The sequence below is a fragment of the Diadema antillarum genome, unplaced genomic scaffold (assembly GCF_040938485.1).
Source record: "Diadema antillarum isolate AM-2024a unplaced genomic scaffold, OU_Dant_1.0 seq00000798_RagTag, whole genome shotgun sequence".
NCBI lineage: Eukaryota > Metazoa > Echinodermata > Echinoidea > Diadematoida > Diadematidae > Diadema > Diadema antillarum.
Window position 1 is genome coordinate 4114420 of NW_027271682.1, and position 20237 is coordinate 4134656.

The following is a 20237-nucleotide window of genomic DNA, read 5'->3' on the forward strand; positions in this document are numbered from 1 at the left end:
ATGTATTATTTTATATGCATATATGCAAAGATATATAAAGTGATTTCTCATACAAATGCTTTAAAATTGGATTATCTGATTGCCATGTTTGAGAGCCACACTGTCTTGCGAAGTGGCGTAGTCAAAGGTGTTCCATGTCCCAAGCGTGATGTCCCTGATGGTGTATACCTGTTTTGTACATACACACGATAAATAGGTAAAAGTTACTGAGATAACTTTTGAGAGGAATCTCCAAATACACGATTTTCAGAACAGTTAGTTCTATGACGTAATGGCTAATGGCAGGCTAATTCGACATCAGCATCTCAAATCCTTATCAAACATCTCGCAATATTCTAAGAAGCCATTACCCCCAAAAGAAGACGAAGAAGTGGTGAACACAGCGTTCTTGTACCTTTTGCAGTTTACAAAACTTTTTGTAGGCATTGTAACGCGTGATACTTCATCTATCTGATCACGTATTTCTGTAGTAGCTTCATACATATTAATTAGTGACCTATAATGTAACGACCACATGCATTCAACATTGTTTTACGCGCCACTCGCGTGACTTTGCTGTATACTTTTACTAGGCTAGGAGGTCTATTACATGTTAGTGAGATAAAACAAACATTTATTATAACAAGATCGAAGTATAATCTGACCAAAATAAAGTAATAACCTATAAAAAGAGTGGAAAACTGGAGAATTATTTGCATTAGTACACTAAAAGACGATAATATCTATGGTTACTACTTAAGTTCATGTTTACACAAGGGTGTAAAGAGTGTGGATCATATTCCAAAAATAATCTCAATGTCAGCCCTCCCCTTCAATACGTATGGCCAATTCTCTTTGAGAGCAATTGTAGACATTATCGTACATGTAATACTGATAAATTTATTGATTAATATGCTTATTTCTCTTTAATAATTTATATGAATCTATCTATTCGTTATTCATTATTCATTCATTCATGTATCGTTAAAAATGCATTTATTTACTCTCTCACACATAGGCAATTATAGCGGATAATTATAATCTAGTAGAAGTTTAGAAATTTCTAACAGCAGCAGCAACAACAACAACAACAACAGCAATGACAAAACACCCTCCTTGGGGATTCCAAAGAAAAGTTCAAAAGCGAGTCCACGTGTTGTAATCGGTGAGATGTAGAAGGTGAGATTATTCGTTGTAGTCCTCATTTATCTCTGCTACCCGTTCTTAGAGCAAAATGTAAAGATATGGCTACCGGGTCGCACATCCGTTCGTTAAACTTTAGATAAACCCTACGACGACCGAGGTCTGTTTTATCTACGTTCATACGCAGATGGTCACTGATAAATGTTGTAATCAAGCAGTACACGTCTGTGATCAATTAATCTTAGTCAGAAACATGATAGTGCATGATTACGTATCAGTACATTATCATCATTCCACATGAAATAATAAAGGAAGATCATGAAACAACCTTACCGCAACTAAACATAGAAGGAAAACTCGGATCAGAGGCAGCGGTGTTATTTATAGGGTCCGAGGAGTTTAACACGCCCTTTGCCTTGGAATGTATGTGCTTCGATTACCATCAAGGTTACGTGCTTGATAACTTGAAGTCGTTTTGTTTGTATATATTGCACACAGTGAAGCACTTTCGAGAACATGAAGTACTCGGTTTTATGTAATATACCCCTATTCTCTTGAATGCATGTTTCCCTAGGGAAAGATTATACAATATGACATCAGAGCTTGCAGGAGGTTTCCTTGGAGATTGGTTAACCTTGTGAATGTATGGAATGTATGCATCCATAGAAATACAGTGATAGCATGACAGAAGATATATTTTAATACCACAAAATCTGCAACAGAGGCTACTCGGTATGTATAACCATCCCATCAACACAGAATTCGGATTGCAGAAAATAATCAAGATGTCTCATTCATACTGAAGAATTTCTTACATGGAACCTACTCTGGATGTTGTTAGGTCATTAGGTTGGAATATTACATGACCTAATAAATCTGCTTTTGATTCTGTTTTGTCTATATTCATCCTGTAATAGTATGGACTTTTGAGGATTGTTTTTTTTTTTTTTTTTTTGGTTTTTTTTTTTTGTTTCTGGTGATATAGTTTTGTGGTTGCACCAAAGAAATAAAAACGTGGATAGACATGACAACTATTCTTAGCTTAACTGCTAAGGGAATGCCATTATATTAGTGAGGGAAACTTCACTTCAGGAAGGACATAGAGGATGTCGAACCTCAGGAAATGTTACTCTCAAGAAAATTGGTTTTGAAGCACATTGACTCACCCCTGCGTTGAACGCGTAACGAAAGACAGGAGTTGAAATCTTTTTTAGTCATCGCCAGGAAGGGATTATAGGATTACATTGAAACTTGGCATCTTTAACAAGCACATACCATTCTTCACCCTTCTCCTTATTGGTCTAATATGTTCAAAGGTTACGGGAATCAAAGGTTAAGAAAGCTAACGTGGGTCGTAAACAGACCCCCGACAACTCTTCAAATACAAACAAGTAAAGTATGAGTGAAAAAAACCCTCATATTTTGATTTTTTTTTCTTTCTGTATAGCTAACTATTCATTCACACCAACTTTAGAAGAAAAAAAAAACCAGCCACGGCAGTGGCAAGTATGTGATGATATTTTGCAATTTTCAAATACACTTCCATGAGAAAGCAATATTTAGAGGGTCTTTCTGTGGGCGTGTCCAAGTTATTTGGGAAAGGATGGTGTGACGGCTATTATGGGGTGCATAGGGCGTATTTGGAAGTTCGTTTCGCAGCGTGTAGGATGTTGTTGGGAGTATCGTTGCTGGACGCAGGTCGACATGCATTTCAGATGCATAGGCTGTTTTTGATATTCCGTAAATTAGACTGAATTATAGCAAGTATTTATGTGTTAAATATGGAATTAGATAATGATATCATAATTATGTATGTAGATGTTTGATTTCCCTAAAGGTACTGTTTACCGTTGGGAGCAGTGATATAAAAAATGTTCTAGTTATCACATTTAATGCATATGTGTAGGTCAGTTGTATAAAAAAACATCCTACCACATAAAATTTTGCGATAAAGCCTAAAATGTAAGTTAATTAGTCTGGAAGCAATTTTATCATAACAATTGTTCACATTTTGTATATTTAACAATGCTTAACATTGATTATACTGAATAACTTTTTACACTGGTTATTTTTATCCCTAGGTCACTGTTTATAACCATTTTGAAGCACTAAAACTGGGTTTTTGTTTCATCTGCAAATGGTAAACAATACATTTAACTCTTTAAGTATGCAGTTAAATTATTGAATTTTAAAATGACGTGCAATAATATCCTATAGTATAGTGTGTAAGTTAAGTCTGTGGTTGACAAAAAAGCATTGATTTGTCATTTTTAAAGGGAATAGTGTCAGAGTAAATGATAAAGGGTTGGGGTGTTTGGGTGTGGGTAATATTTGATATACATATTGATAAATTGATTTATTTTATTTTTACTGTTTTCAGTTTGAGTTCTGGGGTGAAGTATGTTTCATTTGTGTGTATGTTTGAATACATATTTTATTATCTATGTCATAATTTTCAGCATTTATGTGTATTGGACCGCATGGAAGAACAGAATTATTATCCGAAATGGGCAATCTATCCATTTTGTAATCCATCTTTGATTAATGTATGATTTTTATAATGCTCTGTGTATCTTTTAATGTGAAATGGAGAATTAAAAAAAAAATAGACAAACATGTCTTGGCAGGAACGAAAGCGGAATTAAAGAAAACAAGCACCCAAAACTCTTTGACTGTTTTAGTAATGTTTTAAGTTTTGTGTGCGTAGTCCTTTTACTCAGATAATCCAAACAGTCCTCTTTTTCAGGAGTTGGGGGTTGGATGGGGGGGGGGGGGGTCTGGATGACTCAAGCAATGTCAGCCTTGGCTGGAATATTTGTAGCATTTCCCCCTGTCAAGGTCAAGTGATGCGTGCTTGCCATGCGCAAGTTGTGACAATGAGCGCCATTTCAAACTTCCTATACCACCCCGACGCCATTCTCCAACACCCTCTGGTGACGTTTGATTCATATGGATCCGAGGGCATAACGCAAATTGCATGGACGAACACGGCCATGCCGTGAGTACCTTGATATTCATTTGTCCACGCCCTTGAGGGCGGTCGACGCTTAGTTAATGTTTTCCCATGACCTTGCTATAATTGACATTATAAGTAGGTAGTCCTTCAGGGATTAATAATTGTTCTCACTAGTCCCTAGTCAGACACTTTGTTAATCTCATCAATTCGACATACTGTCGATCAATATGATATTTTTTTTTTTTTTGGTAGACGGGTTACCGTTAAAGACGGCGATTTTTTTTTTCATCTTAAATCACATGTACCATTTAAATGCAGAAAACAAAGGGGGAATGCAAATAATGGATGTCAGCACAAATTGGGTACAGTTAATCAAACAGAAGAATCAAGAGAAGCTAATTTTGTATTGGCAAGGCGACGATTATTCCACCAGAACTCTTTGTTGCACCTGTGGCGCCTTTAAACCCAAAGCTTGACTAAACTTTACTGCATTGTAATGCTCAAGGATAAGTCTCCTATAAGTTTGAATGACACATGTAGGCCTACATGTATGCATAAATAGAAAATATATATAATTTGATATGCAGCTTCTTTAAACATTTTTTTTTTCTCATACATACAGACATACTGCCATCCGACAGCTGGACAACAACAAATCGGATGTTGGTCTCCGATTTGTTCTTGTCTAGCTGTCGCTGTTGATGTCAAAGCTGTAAACGTTGTAAAGGTTTAAATTGCCGTATTTAAGAACTTCCCGAAATACATATTTACTTAGAAAAAGGAAAATCCAAGTCTTCATGCATGATTATCATTACGTACAATTTGTTTTGAAAATCTTCTTTTTCTTTGTCAAAGAATTCCTTGTTACACCTGAAGTTGTTACATAATTTCGTAGTCAAGCACATAAAAATGAAGGAAATAGCCGTCTAAGAGCCTATGACATTGGTGTGTAAGTAATATTGATGCGGACTGTCAAGGACATGAACCTTTAAACAGTCGAGGTTTGCATTCCAAACCCGCACGAGCGGTGAAAGTGGGGCCAGTTCCATGTACCTCTTTCAGGCTACACTTACCTGCTTCCGAGGGCCCAGGGATTTGCCGCTGGGATGTGCTCCGCATAGCTCCAGCAACTCGACGCTTGCCCTGCGAACAAACAACGGATATGGTCGAGTTTGTTCTCCAAACACGCCGGTACCCGGCATGGGACGGGTGACGACCGACACTTCATTCCAACAGACCGTGATGGGGTGGGGGCAGGGAGGGGCGGAAGGTGACGAAAAATATCCACCTTGGGCGGCCTACAAAAGGAACAACATCGCTCTTTGATCGACACCATAGGCTTTTGAATCAATGAAAGTCTCTGTTTAGATATCACACATTAATGACAGTACTATAAAATCCGTAACATCTAAAGGCAAATTGCAGGATAGTTTTTTTTTTCTTCCATAACGTTTCTTTCCAACTTACTTCCGCCTCATTATCCAAAATGTACGTGGCGTTTTCCGACCGTGGTTGCACTCTACCTTGACAATAAGCAGCCACTTCCCTCCACCTTTCTGCCTTCTATTAATTGAATGTGCAGTGAAGGCTACCCTAAAGTGAAATGCTTTAACTGATGCCAGACCTCTCAATGGCTTCATTTGGAGTCATACAGTGTGCGCTGGTGCATTATGCCTGCAACGGTTTCTTACGACAGGTGATTTCCTCGAGTGATTGTATTCATCAAGCATAATAAATAAAATATTGCTCACTCTCTTGATAATGGTGAAGTCTTTCTTTTTTTTCATTCTAATCAAACATTTTCAAACACCTTCATTTCTTACTTATGTCTTATTTCTCTGAAATTGTAGAGAACAACTGGTCAATACAGGTGTAAGCAGTCGCCGCTTTTTTGTAGGCCTTGCTATACGTAATGTCATAAAAAATACAGGCGCAAACAAACAAACACACACACACACACACACACACATACACAGACACACACACACATATATATACATATGTGTATATATGTATATATATATATATATATATGTATATGTATATATATATATATATATATATATATATATATGTATATATATATATATATATATATATATGTATATATATATATATTCTTTTTTTAATGAATATTCTATTCCTTTAAAGTGATGCAGGATGTTGGCACTTTCGAGAAGAGTCAATCTTACAGTCTACACGTGCTCGCGTATTAGGAGTCGGTATTTCATTTGTCTGTGTTATTGAGGAAACGACGCCATGCGTGTATGATTACAAAGTTAACTCTTAAGTAAGGTAATATACAATTCATCAACTGTCACACACTGTCTTTTTAGGTATCACTTTCCTGATGTGCGTGCGCAAACTTGTTTAAATCTTCCAGTAGAGCTAGTGGTTCACCCCTGATACCGCACACGAAGTGTGCCGCTAATATCAGAACCAATCGCCTGTCAGCGCAATGGCAACAAATTCCGATATTTATGCAACGCCCACTACTCTATCAAGAAAACACACAGAGATATTTCTGAACGCAGGGGTTAACTGAAGTAATTCTGCGAGGAGAAGACGAAGGAGAGAGACGGAGCGACATGGTGGGCCGATGGGGCGTTGAACCTGCTCAACATTCCAAACTTTAATCGCGCCAAAGTTGCCGCTGAGTGAAATACTGAGCCCGCCAAAGCTTCCGAGCGCCATCTTGGTCGCCTGTGAAAACATGTGAAAGACAACAGTATCAATATCATGTCAGGACTGAACTTGGGTGGAGAGAATGGAAATAAACACTCTTTAAGGGTGAAAACATGCATGATAGCTACAAGCAGGTGCACAAACAGTTCCAACATTTCTGTTTTCTTGAGCTCCACAAAGGACAGTGACTCCAGCGTAGAGATATATCTGACACTGGCCATGAAAGAAAAGAGAACTTTACTACCTTTGTCCATGTAGAGCCCAAGTTGTTTGAAAAGGTGTTATTGGACGTCGCGCGATCAGGTACCAAGACGCACGGACTGTGCTGGATACAATCGAGCCCTTAGTTTATTTTCGTTCTCTATCATATATATTTTTATTTGCTTCACAGGTACGTCCGGGAGTGGCTAGGGTCTATGGTGGTTGCCAGCATTATTGAGATGAATCCCGATGACCAAACGTACTTCGTGCCGGAGTCCAGGCGGCCGTTTCTTACCAACGGACCGTGCAACATCGTGGCATTCAGCGGCCTCGTCCCGATGCTATGTCAGGCCTACGACTCTGTGCTCAGCTGCTTCAAGGAAGACGGACCAAAAGGTGTGTGTGTATAGAAAACAAAAACAATTAAAAAAGGACAAAATATGGACAAAGACGGGAAAGAAAAAAAAGCGAGAACGACAACAACAACAACAACAATGAAATAACCCACAAACAAAACAAATAAAAAAACACCAAAGACAACAACAAAAAATCCAAAAATAAAAAGTACAAAATGTGATTGGCCTAAATGCTATCTAATATTCTTAATTTTTTACTTCAATTCAATATATATATATACAATATATATATATATATATATATATATATATATATATATTGTGTGTGTGTGTGTGTGTGTGTGTGTGTGTGTGTGTGTATGTGTAGGTGTACGTGAAGCAGACGGGGGGGGGGGGGTGGGGCACACATTAAAGCAGTCGAGAGGACAATTTTATCGTCAGATTTCCATCCACTTTACCCTTCATGAAATGAACCTTTAACAACGTCAAACTCCATGGTCATTACGTGACATTTACACGGCATTGAGCCTTTAAACGATGGAATTGACTGGCAGACAGAGCACGAGTCTAGGGAGCATTTTCATTACGAAATAGATATGATTCCCCAACTAATGAGTGGGCACATTATCTAAAGTTTGACATTAATTATCACCAATAATAGTCAATGTCATTTGCAGATTTAAGCTTTACGGGCATTACAAGGTTTTACGAACCAGCGTACCTTGGTGACGAGACTAGGATATGACGAGACTGGAATAAATATATATCTAATTTCTCTTGCAAGTATTAATAAAGTCCTATACCAAGCAATTGGGAATAAAATGTGATCGGATCGGGAAGGCTTTTGTTTCTTCATTGTGTGATTTTTATTTTTATTCTATTTCATCGTGATATTTGTGGGCATATTTGTGGAGAAAACAATGCAGAAATGAAATCAACAAACAAATGAATTAACAATCAATGCAACAACAACAAATAAATCCCATTACTACAAACTGAATAAAAAAACAACATTCAATTCGAACAGTTTATTCAGAGGAACGTAGAAGTTGGGAATGGTTGCTTGTTGAAAATATGTACGTTGAAAAGTCATCCTGTTATTGCCATTTGAATTGACACGTGTTAAATTTTAAGGAAATGATGAAAATCTCTATATTTATAAATCTATCTCTATTTCTGTTTCTATCTCCACACAATTTGAGCAAATATGGCCAGTGTTATTAAGTCACCTAACATCGTAGCCATTGCAATAATGATGTCTAGTCATAAAGTTATTACAGTCATCATACTTTTCCACTTTATTTTTATAAGCATTTAAACGCAAGAGGTCAACTCAATCAACTTACTTTGTGTACAAGTAAGTGAGCAAACTTTTACATTTTAGACGCCATCGAACTTCAAAAGCAAAATCTCTTAACAATAGAATGTGTGTTTCTCCAGTACTCTCGTTATTACCCCCTTGTCCCTTGGACAGGACATGGAATGGAGGTCCTGTGTGTGAGAGAGTCACACCTCATACACGTAAAAGATTCCGCTTCATTCATTCATCGCGAAGCGCAGAGTGCATAATCCGGTGAAGTGGTCCTACCACACATCCAACTGGACCCCATGGAAGACTAGCTAGTGCAGCTGAATATGGGCTATCCAGTCGTCTTCTCAGATGGAACAAAAAATGAAACAAACACACAATTAAACAAACGAATATTTCCAAATGAACTGTACATTTTCTTTGTTTTCGACCAAATCGTGTTATAATCCAGTTTTCACAGCTTCTATAGCAAATATTCGATGCAAATACATGTAGTATCTTTACAAAGAATTCTTAACTAAATGTGAAGGAAAATGCATGAGCTTGCAAGCACAGAACAATATTCTTGTGTTTGTGTTTTCTTCCTTCCACGGAAATGCTTCTCAAGTTGTAAATTCATCATGGGACAGTTTATCTGTAGTCTTTTTTTTTTCTCTCTCTCTCTCGAAAGTGATCGCGTGTGATCGCGATCGGTGATCGCGGGCACAGAGACAGGTTAAGCACTTTGGCGACTCTTCTCCATCGAGTGATAGAGCAGCGATATCATACGCCGCGTGGTATGGATTTTTGGGGGTGTTTTTAATGATGATGAGTAAGCAATGGGTGCGATTCGATAGTAACTGTTCTCACCCTGAAGTGTTCGTGGCAACACCTTCCTTGCCGTGAGAAATGCCAATGGTTACTGAGCAGCAACAACCTTCGTACGTTATTTTTATCCCGGAGATCAACGCCAAACGTCTGTGACTATTAATACGCCATTACCTTCCCTTCCATCAAGATTAATTACAGATCGTGATGGACATAGTGACTTCACTGTCAACCAGAAGTATGAGGGATCGTAACTGACATAATATCGTTGGTTGAGAATGATAAGGGTGTTAAGTGCCTCGAACACTGGCTTTAGTGGCAACTTTACACCCTTATCATTGTCAACCGACGTTATAATTTAATGTACTATAATATAACATAGTATAGTATAATATAATATAATGTAACATAATATGATACAATATAATATAATATAATATAATGTATTATAATATAATATAATATGATATGATATAATATAATATAATATGATATAATATGATATGATATAATATAATATAATATAATATAATATAATATAATATAATATAATATAATGTATATAACTTTATATGAGTGAGTTGTCTGTTGCATCAAACGTGTTGCATTGGGAGATTTCTTATCCGAACAATCATTTCGTGGACGGTTTTGCATTGTCGATATTTCTTTTTCTGTTGAAGTGAAAGGCGAGAGTTTGCGTCAAACTTATTGCACTGCGGGAAAAAAAAGAAATTCAGGGACGATACCACTCAAGCACAGACGTAATTGAACCATCAGGATAGTTGCTCTGCGTAATAGTAATCACTATCATCTCCGCAGCAATACGGAGATGACGCCATAAAGAGCTGGTGGACGCGTGCGGGGGTGGAGTGCCGTTTTCCTCTTTTGCACCATAGTTAGTTTTTAATCGGTTCTGTGTCAAGTAATTATTTCGCTTTGACATGCAGCAAACGAAAATGTCATAGAGTTGGAATGCCGTAAGGCTGCGGAGAGCTGACGGCGTTCGTAACCGTCCATTTATAGTTTTGTCTTGTTATACGACATTTTTGGGATGACGAATTTATCGCATTTACGTGGGCACGAGGTCATCATTGTTCGCCGACAGCTAATTTCTTTTTAATCGTTTTAACACCGAGTCCACTTCCCTCTTTCATTCCTGATAATATTCATAAATTCAAAAGGCTTTTTTTTTCTCCCGTCGTCACGTGCAATGCGTCTAGATCGGGGAGGGAAGCTACAAAACAAGCTGAAAAGCTAGAGCACTGAATACCACAAGTTTAAATGGTACGATGTCAAAGCCCTGGGAGGGAGAGAGAGAAAGAAATAGAGAATAAAACAAAACAGATGCAACATATTGCAGCGCATACGACTGCGTGACTTGCGCTTCCAGTAATTTCATGCTGTAGCACCACAAAAAACCACATCCGGCGTTTTCATAGTTTCTGAACAAATTCCGTTTCATCAAAATGTGTCGTCGCATTCTTAGTTGGCAAGTGGCTGTTTTCCAATTATTGCAATGCCTCGTGGTAATCCTAATTTAGGTTGATTGAGTGACTTCCTCGCCACACATGGCGTAGAAAATGTTTGCAGTTTACAGTTTTTTTCGACTCCTTCCACATCAACAAGACTCATAAATATTATAGTATGCAACAGTAAACATTTATTAAGTAAGCTTCCTGATTTAAGTAAAAAAAAAAATCAAAGTTAAAAGACTTACTTCCTTGAGGATCCGAGACGGCCCCGTTTCACAAAAGATGTTAGGATAGCAGATTGCAGTGACAACATCCAATCAGGAGGCTTGATTCTTGTCGTTACCATGACATTTGTCATTCCAGCGTTAGTTGCTATCATAGCAACTTTTATGAAATGGGGTCTTGGTCTGTCTATCCTTCAACCTCTGTGATATGAAGCATATCTTTTCCACACCTTCTTTTCATGTCAATAAGAACCAGAAACTATAAATAAGTCTCCATCACACGTTGTATCAAATTTTCATGAAGTATCCAAGTGGCCTTTGGAAACTCCCAGCCAAGATTTTTTCATGACCAAAATAATACACAATCATTTTTCTCTTTTTTTTTGTAGGCATGAGTCCATTTTGCCTGTAAAATTACAAGTTCGCGTCAAGTTCTCTTTTTTCCTGCTCAATATCTACTACTCAAGAATGATTTCAAATTTCACTTCCATGACATAGGAAATGACATTTACACAACGAATTCCATTACAAATTCTTCGTTCCAGTTTTTCTTCCTGAAATCATGAGTTGTACCTCCTTGGTTGTACGCACGACACCAACAAATATTACGGCCAATGAGCTCCTACATTGAAAAAAAAGTCCATGAAGCATGCAGCCCATGAGTCATGCAGCGCATGAGCTCGACACCAAGCAGATAAGGCCCATGAGTCCGACACTATAGGCAAAAAAGGCCCACGAGTCTTATACTAGGCAAAAAAGGCCCACGAGTCCGACACTCATTACATCACGGGGCTAAATGTACGCAATGTCAGTCTCATGGGCTTTTTTTTTGCCAAGTGTTGGACTCGTGGGCCTTGTTTGCTCACTGTCGCATTCATGGGCCTTAGTTATTCGCCTAGTGTCGAGCTCGTGGGCTGTATGACTCGTGGGTGTTGAACTCGTGACGTGCATCCGTCTATTGATTCATGTTGACTTAGTCAATATAAGGTTGAAGATGAAGAGATGGTTAAGCTCTTATTCTGGTCAAAATACTCCCTCTTTGTGCAGTGAGAATGTGAAGCGTTGGAAGCGGATCTATCCAACTTATCCTGCTATGGTAAGAAATGATTCACAAGGTCGGTAATCGTTGTGTACCGAGACACACAATGGGAATTGTACAAATATAATTTATCTGATAATTAATCAACCGATGATGATATCACAATGAGAAAGAGCCAATAGCATTACACAGGACCAGAATCTTGTAGTCAATATTCTTCGAAATCAAATTTTACACTCAGTTCACAGTTGCTGCATAGGTGCGAGGCACAAGGGATGACATAGGGTGTTTCTTTGCTCAAAAAGGACATTCTGTTTGAAATATCGTGTAACCAAAACCCATCTTTGTGCCTCAAGAATGTGTTACAGAACAACAATTCCAAGAGTATGTCGGTCTAAAAGGAGAGAGGGCAATATTGGTCTGGGTGGTTTTAATTCAAAACTTGTCAAGATTTATTAAATAACAACTTCTGTCCATTCTTTTCTATGTTTTGGTTTTGTTCTGCAGGCGTTCCATACTCCCAGTATCCCAGGTTCCACAGTTTTATGGACCACATGTCACGGAAGATGCATGACAACTGTTTGATTCAGGATATGATCCCATCTATTGGCGGTCTGGAAGAACTCCTTGGTAAGTCTACAGCCTCATCTCAAGCAACCCTTCATAAATGATGAAAGTCCATTACAATCAACCAACCAACCAACCAACCAACCAACCAACCAACCAACCAACCAACCAACAAACAAACAAACAAACAAACAAACACACTCACACACACACAAAAAAACAGTCACAGTTTTATTAAAATCAGAAAAAAAAAACTTTACGGAGTTTTCCAATGCGAAGCAGATTAATTGATCTTTACATGGCCTCACACGTCTTCAATTGACTAACTAACGAGCTGTTTCAAAAATAAATGTCCTTGTACTATAAATAATAATGCATTCTTCAAGTAGAAATTATAATTCATTGCATCAAATTATTCTAGACGTGCAATAATTTGACAACAATGACTATAGTCTGTCAAGGAGAAATTCGTTCGTATGGATGTAAAATCATTGACAAAGAAGTCATTCTTTTGATTTCTTTTTTTTTTTTTCAATTGAAATACCGATGGGAATGTCTTCCAGGGAGTGCATCTTGAATTATTAAAATTCGCTGTGTCAGATTTTAATGAATCTTTCGTCTCGTTTTGTTTGACTGATCCATTTCTTTTTCACAGTTAATTTGAACATAGGCCTAAGCAGAATTTCTCTATAAGAGCGTAATTTTAATCTTTAGTACATATGTAACTGTTGTTTCCTTTTGAATACACACGAACATACACAGACCCACACACAGACACACACACAAACATTCACATATATAGATGAGTGATATATTTACATGTTTAACGTAAATTCATGCATGAAACACCAACTCATCTCATCTTAAATTGTGACATCTCCTCATCTGCTCATGTACCTATACTGTAGATATATTATGTATTAATTACAGTTGTGGAGACACGTCATATGCATACACGTAATCACTGTAATTTACTGACGTGGATTGCATACTGATGCAGCGAATGTATGGACCTTCTACGTAGTCACCAATGGTCACGTAATTCATAATATAAGGACTCCATCCACCCCAGGCGAAAGTTCAAAATACATCCTGAAATATGCTCCCGCTTTGATTAAGGTTGTTTGAAAATCTCCTTCATACAATTTGCTCCTCTACATAAGCTTTAAAAAAAAAATCACCAGTAAAGATTTTGCGAATTCATGTAAACAACATCCAAGGCTCGAAATCAAAGATCAGCCGAGACTTACAATTTAATTTCCTGTATCAAATGACGTGCAGCATGCGTCAGTTATAGCCTTTAAAACTGGGCACGGCCCCTGTGTGTTACCATAACCGTAATATCAGAGCGTGTCGGCACTTATCATTGAATGTATGGAAATTGTGTTGCAAGATGCGTGTGCCGATTTCACCTTCAACAAGTGTTTATGGCGTTAAGTCCGCTCATCGAATGGCGTGTTCACACCCGACAACGGCGGACTGCGCATTTAACTGCCAAGCAGTCAATCTAATTACGAATTTGACTAATCAGAAACGAGCGCTGGAGCGTTGAAAATAATTGTTGTGATCGTATAGCCCTCCATTGCCAAGTATTACGTCATAATTTTAGAGAAAGGTGTGATGAAGCGACATGTATTTTGCTTAACCTGGTTATTGGAAGTACATGTATTACGTCATGATTTAGCGATAGATGTGATAAAGCGAGATGTATTTTGCTTGACCTGGTTATTGGCTAGATGTACACCAATTATCCAGCAATATACATTAGGTATAGGCAATGACCTCAATGATAATTTTTGGTACTGGTTAGCATCTAGTAGAGGGTAAGTGTTCGATAAAGCCAGCCGGTGAGGAAGTAAATTGGGTTATTATTGTGCGCAACGCCCTCAATAAAACACTCCTGTTCAATGTCGCATGAGTTAAAATACATACATGTAGGCGTACCTGAAGATGAGCTTCATGAAACGTTCGAACTTTTGCTTTATCAATTATCCAACACCTAAGTATTTTGTTCGCTTATTTTTTGGGTCCCCACAGGACCTCACAAGTCAAGCCTTACTAATATGTTGGCGGCCTTCTGTATTACAATGTACTTTCTACTCTTGTTTATGACTATAGACTTCATGCAATATCGCTAACTTCCAGTGATAAGTTATCACATCGTGAACAGTTTTGTCAAGACTAGAAATTGCTATATATCTTTTACTCTCCTTGAATACTTAATATCCATTTGTAACTGTAACTGGCAAAAAAAAAAAAAAAACAAACTCCATACAATGAAAGGAAGATTTAAAAAAGAAAAGAAAAGTAAGGGGTGAATCAATCAATATAAAGAGAACGAGCAGCGCGTAGGTTGATCATTCCGCCAGTTGTAGCGAAACTCAGAGCATCTTTTTCTTTATACGTTTCGATATTCCTATGTTCAATGTTCAATATTTTATTAGGATGTCGCGTGGCTTTCAAATTCTGCACTTTATATCCTGTATGTATGAACGGAGTTGAAAGGCTATTCAGCGAACCAACTCATAAAACATTCACATGGGAAGAGTTTGTTATGATATGCACGACTGGAGAGCTAATCGGTTTCTCTTACTTTCAATCACTCAAACCATAACCATCAAAAGGCTGCATCGATAAACTGTATCGATCACAAGTTCCTCACGCTCTAATGGCACTAAGAAAATGTGCAACTGGCTTAACTCTACAACTTTGTCGGGGAGGAAGAAACTCTCGCTAGTGATCTCCTTAACTCGTTCCGTAAGGGAACCTAGTGGCCTGTGTATTAAGTCTATGGAGATTTCAGAATCCAGTATGGAGCGGGCTAATACCAACACCTCACCATCACTCGACATCACTGACGAAGATTTCAAATGGGCCTGTACTATACGAACAATCGTGTACTGTCAGCTGAAACAGTGAATGCATGCGCAAATCTTTGGGGGTTGTTTAACCCTCTCTGTTCCAATATTCCAGATGTGCACAAATTTAATACACAAACGTATGGACAGGTACTCAGTGTGGGGTGCAGAGGGTTAAGTTATATGTTGCCCGCTGCAGCATTTGGTACTGTCATTGGCTGCAACCATCTCCTATGGTAAGGTGATTACACGGATATTCTCTTTGCAACCATTTTGTTTCGCTCAGGGCGATTGCGAGGCCATTTCATGCTGCGCTTTGCTGTAATGATCAGAGCCATCGGCCATTGCTCTTCTTGTCATACATCGAATGCGGCTTGAATTTGGATACCAGCAGCCGCTGTCTGAGATATCCGAAGAACGTACGAATGAGTGGGGAGGGTGTGAAGGTCAAATCAAATGTCTTCAGTGCTTGATGCTGTGTGGTTGTAACAGAAGACTAATTCAGCAATAGACTCATCATCAGAGCTGTAAGCGAGGAATATTTTTCCCCACGACATTACTCACAGCTTCGAAAGGTCAAAGACAGAGGGTGCACAATCGTTAGCATGTGAAAGTAATTGCATATGAAAGAATTCTATCGGCTGTTTCGACACATGTCACGTGATTTCGCCTACAACGCAGTTTGCGTCTCGCCATCAAGGAGCAGCATCCGCTCTCCACAAGTAGCTCGGTTCTCATCTTCAGTGATGTACTTATCTGACATTAATCGTAGGACGTGTTCACCGTGAATCTTTGGTACTGCTTCATGTTAGAGTGATAATTACTTCAGAGGAAGTCGGTGTTCCCTTTTCACACCGACAACTTACACTGATGACCCAAGTGAAGTGTATCTTCTGTTCGAAGCCTTAAAGGTTAAGTGGATATCGATACCATCAGTGTGTTACCTAGGACTCCCATGGCGATCAGTGCCAAGGCATCATTGAATGATAATGTTGCGATCAAAATATTCTGAATAGTATGCAGCCTACATACAATGCGTTGTTATGATTTGATATTTGGATGAAATAACAAACAAACAAACAAACAAAAGATTGGGCGAGTCAATGCGTATACTGCATTTGCCAAACCTGTCGCTGCTTTAACAGGATGAGGTATACATAAGAATAATGGGTTGGAGAAATGTTTCGGGGGAAAGAAAAAGAGTATACTGAATTTCGAATGTAAACGCAGCCATCATATCCTTTGCCCGTTCAGCCCCTGCCTGAATGAAAGGTAGCATGACAAATGATCGAAAATGTTCGTATGATTTTTTCATTTTCTACATATCAAGGAAGAAAGAGTTTTTAAAAGTCTTTGAAGCGAGGCGATGATAAACTTTACCGGCAGTCTGCGGACAAAATTTCATCCCAGAGGGTTAGGTGCTGATATTGTCATTACGGGAAACCCCAACCTCAAATGCTTAGGATATCATGAGTTCATTCCGTATCAGCACCCTTCCAACATTGTGGGGTGCGGTCACGTACAGAGACACCGATCATATTATGGTGTTACCTATAAACTCAAACTCACTTGCGGCTTTTGCTGCCTTTTTTTTCTCTCTCTCTCTCTTTCTCTCCTTCTTCTCCAGAATCCGGAGTATCTGTGCTGGATCTTGGATGTGGCCAGGGACACGCGACCATGCTTATGGCTCAGCGCTTCCCCGATTCCACCTTTTACGGTCTCGACATCTCGCAGGAGGCGATCGGCGAGGCGAGGGCTGAAGCGTCGCGCCTCAGCCTCACCAACTGCCGCTTCATGGTGCAGGACGCCTCGTCGCTGCCGGACACGTGGTCCAACACATTCCACCTCGTCACCTTCTACGACGCGTTCCACGACATGCCACGACCCGAGACCGTGCTCCGCGAGACGCAGCGCGTCATGGTGGACGACGGCATCCTCATGATGATGGAAGTCAACGTCCACAGCTCGCCTCACAAAAACATCGGCAACCCCCGTGCCATCGACGGCTACGTCATCAGCATGCTGCACTGCACGCCGGTGTCGATGTTCTTTGGCGGCCCGGGCCTCGGCACGATGTGGGGCAAGGAAAACGCGTCAGAGATGCTCAAACAGCACGGGTTTGGTGACATCACCATGAAGCCGTCCAAAGACAGATTCAACGTCGTCATCACAGGAAAGAAGAAGAAAGACTAACTGAAGAAAAACAGTCCGCAAATAATATCGACCTCTTTCTCCCTGTGTATTCTCTACAAAACTGCTCTATATTCTATTTCCTTCTCTCTTTCTCTCTCTCCGTCTGTCTCTCTCTTCCCTCTCTCAGCAGCATGATTCACACTACATTGTACTTTTTAGCTGATTTGCTTTTGTCTCTTCGTCGATCACATAACGTTGTTTTGTTTAAAACGAAACGAAGACGTATCCGAGAGGTATTCTTTTCATACTTGTATTCAAATGTATTGCTTTCAAATCAAGCGAGATTGCCTAGACTTTATTATGTAACCATCACGATGTTTCAAAAACTGATCAAATTGATGAATGAATAATGAAGAACTTTCAATTGACCACACACACACACACACACACACACACACACACACACACACAATCTAAACAAACAAATCTTGTCCCTACAATGTTTATGGTTTGATTGAGAAGGTTTGGAATCATGCTGATAAAGATTTTGTAATTCACCTGTTATGATATGAAAATGTCGTTGTTTTAGGGTTGACTATACAGTCATGCAAAGAAATCAACTTCCAAAGATCCAACCTAACAAGGAAGTCTATCGGTTTCCAAAGTGGACAACTGTATTCATACTTATTTCAAACAATCTTGAAGAAAATACTTTTTTTTTAGATTTTAAATTGGTAGAAGTTTCCTTGCCAACCTTATCGTTGTGAAAAAATATGTATTCTATTACTTGCAAAGCATTTAAATCGTACTTGAAATTTTAATTTATTTAACGGTAAGAATAGATAACATATTTTTATAACAAATTGTATATATGTTTCAAAATAGACATGCCATCTTGCAGGCTCTCTTTGATGTTACAAAAAAAAATATATTATGTTTTATTTAACCACATTGTATCATACTATTATAATCTGCACTGCATAATCTTCTAGTTTGACACTTGAAGTAGTTCATGTGGAGTATGATTCCTTTGACCAGAATCTTATTTGAAGGGAGTTTTGTTCTATTCCGGTGGCACCTGAACGAAGGTGCGTGACGTTGTATTCACTGATATGTTCAACCAGATAGAGTGAGCTCAATTGACTTGCGCGATGCAACGATTATTGTAAATAAAGAAGTGTAAATAGGTATATACTAGACTTTTGAAAAATAGATGTTGGTTTTTACCTAATATCAAGAGCTGTAGATAGCGATTGTCGTTGGTACAACAGGCTGTCATTGACATCGCTCTTCACACCTCTAGTAGAAATTATGACTGCCTGATCTTGCTAAGAATTCAACATCATGCAGTCAGCGTTAGTTTGTATAAAAATGTCAAAAGGTAGCAAGTTTAAATTGTCATTTCTTTTTAATTGACCGTTGTCGCGTCCAACATCTATCATACTGTATTCAAAGCTTTCAATTCTTCCATTATCTTCTCATACCCAGGATGAGTCAATCACATTTTTGTTTGAGGACAGAAAAACATGAAAATGAGCTTTTTTAATGCAAAACTTGCATCCGTTTTCAGGACGATACACTGTAATATCATCTAGCTTGTTCACATCAAATATTAAATGTCGTCTTATTGTCGTGGAGTATTGACCCATGTGTGGTGTATGATATTGAGTTTCTTTTTAAGAGGCGAAAGTAAAGAGATTAGAGGTTTCACGAACTTTACATAGTAATAATGATATTTATTGTTTTTATTTAATAGATTCAGAATCATTATGACAATTAAAAGTAATTGCCCACTTGTGGTTATGAAAATGCAGCTGCATTAGAGTGCTCGACAGATCCTTGGAGCGATACTGCTTTTGAAATAAGACAATTCCTCTAGGAGGCAGACATTACATAATCTGGCTTTTAGCTATTTCTGCAGATAGCCTGTTCCATATTTCAAAGTTAATCCCATATACCAATTACATTATTTACGATGTCGGTAAAAATGCAGATGTGTTGTCATTTGCGCATTATATATATATATATATCATCATTATGTAAGATTTTTTTTTTGCAAGCATTCACGACTAAAGTCACTATCATCACCGCGTTAACTACTATTACTACTACATTAGGCACCACTCTGTAACCTCTACTACTTAAATTCGGTATCAAAAGAACAAGCTTGTGCCAAACTTGGTACACTTGGTCTGGATTTTTGGATGTAATTCAAGATGCAGTTTTCCTAATAGAGCAGAACGTAGACGGAGCAGAAATCTGGGATAGCGAACGGACGGCTGTCGCAGAAATATAAAGATGACGGTTTATATAGAAAACTTTACATGATATGTGCAGTGAGACCAAACAACACACAGAGAATGATCCCAAAATATCGTTTTCATTTTGTGAACGCTGATGGCGTCTTTGCATGCCTGACAAAATAGAATGGTGATTTCTGATGTAAATACTATTACTGTTTTTACCTCAAATGGAATGGTGTGACATGTTTGCCATCGGAAGGTGTGA

At 38.5% G+C, this 20237-nt stretch overlaps 1 protein-coding gene across 1 annotated transcript in view; it reads left to right on the forward strand.

Annotated features, from left to right (window-relative positions):
* LOC139739446 (S-adenosylmethionine-dependent methyltransferase Rv2258c-like) overlaps positions 1–17789 on the forward strand; it is a 60959-nt gene extending 43170 nt beyond the window's left edge. Inside the window, exons 2-4 of the mRNA XM_071650057.1 lie at positions 7155–7360; positions 12679–12801; positions 17224–17789. Coding sequence (XP_071506158.1) covers positions 7155–7360; positions 12679–12801; positions 17224–17789 — 895 coding nt within the window. The remainder of the gene's footprint in view (positions 1–7154; positions 7361–12678; positions 12802–17223) is intronic.
* The last annotated feature ends 2448 nt before the right edge of the window (positions 17790–20237 follow it).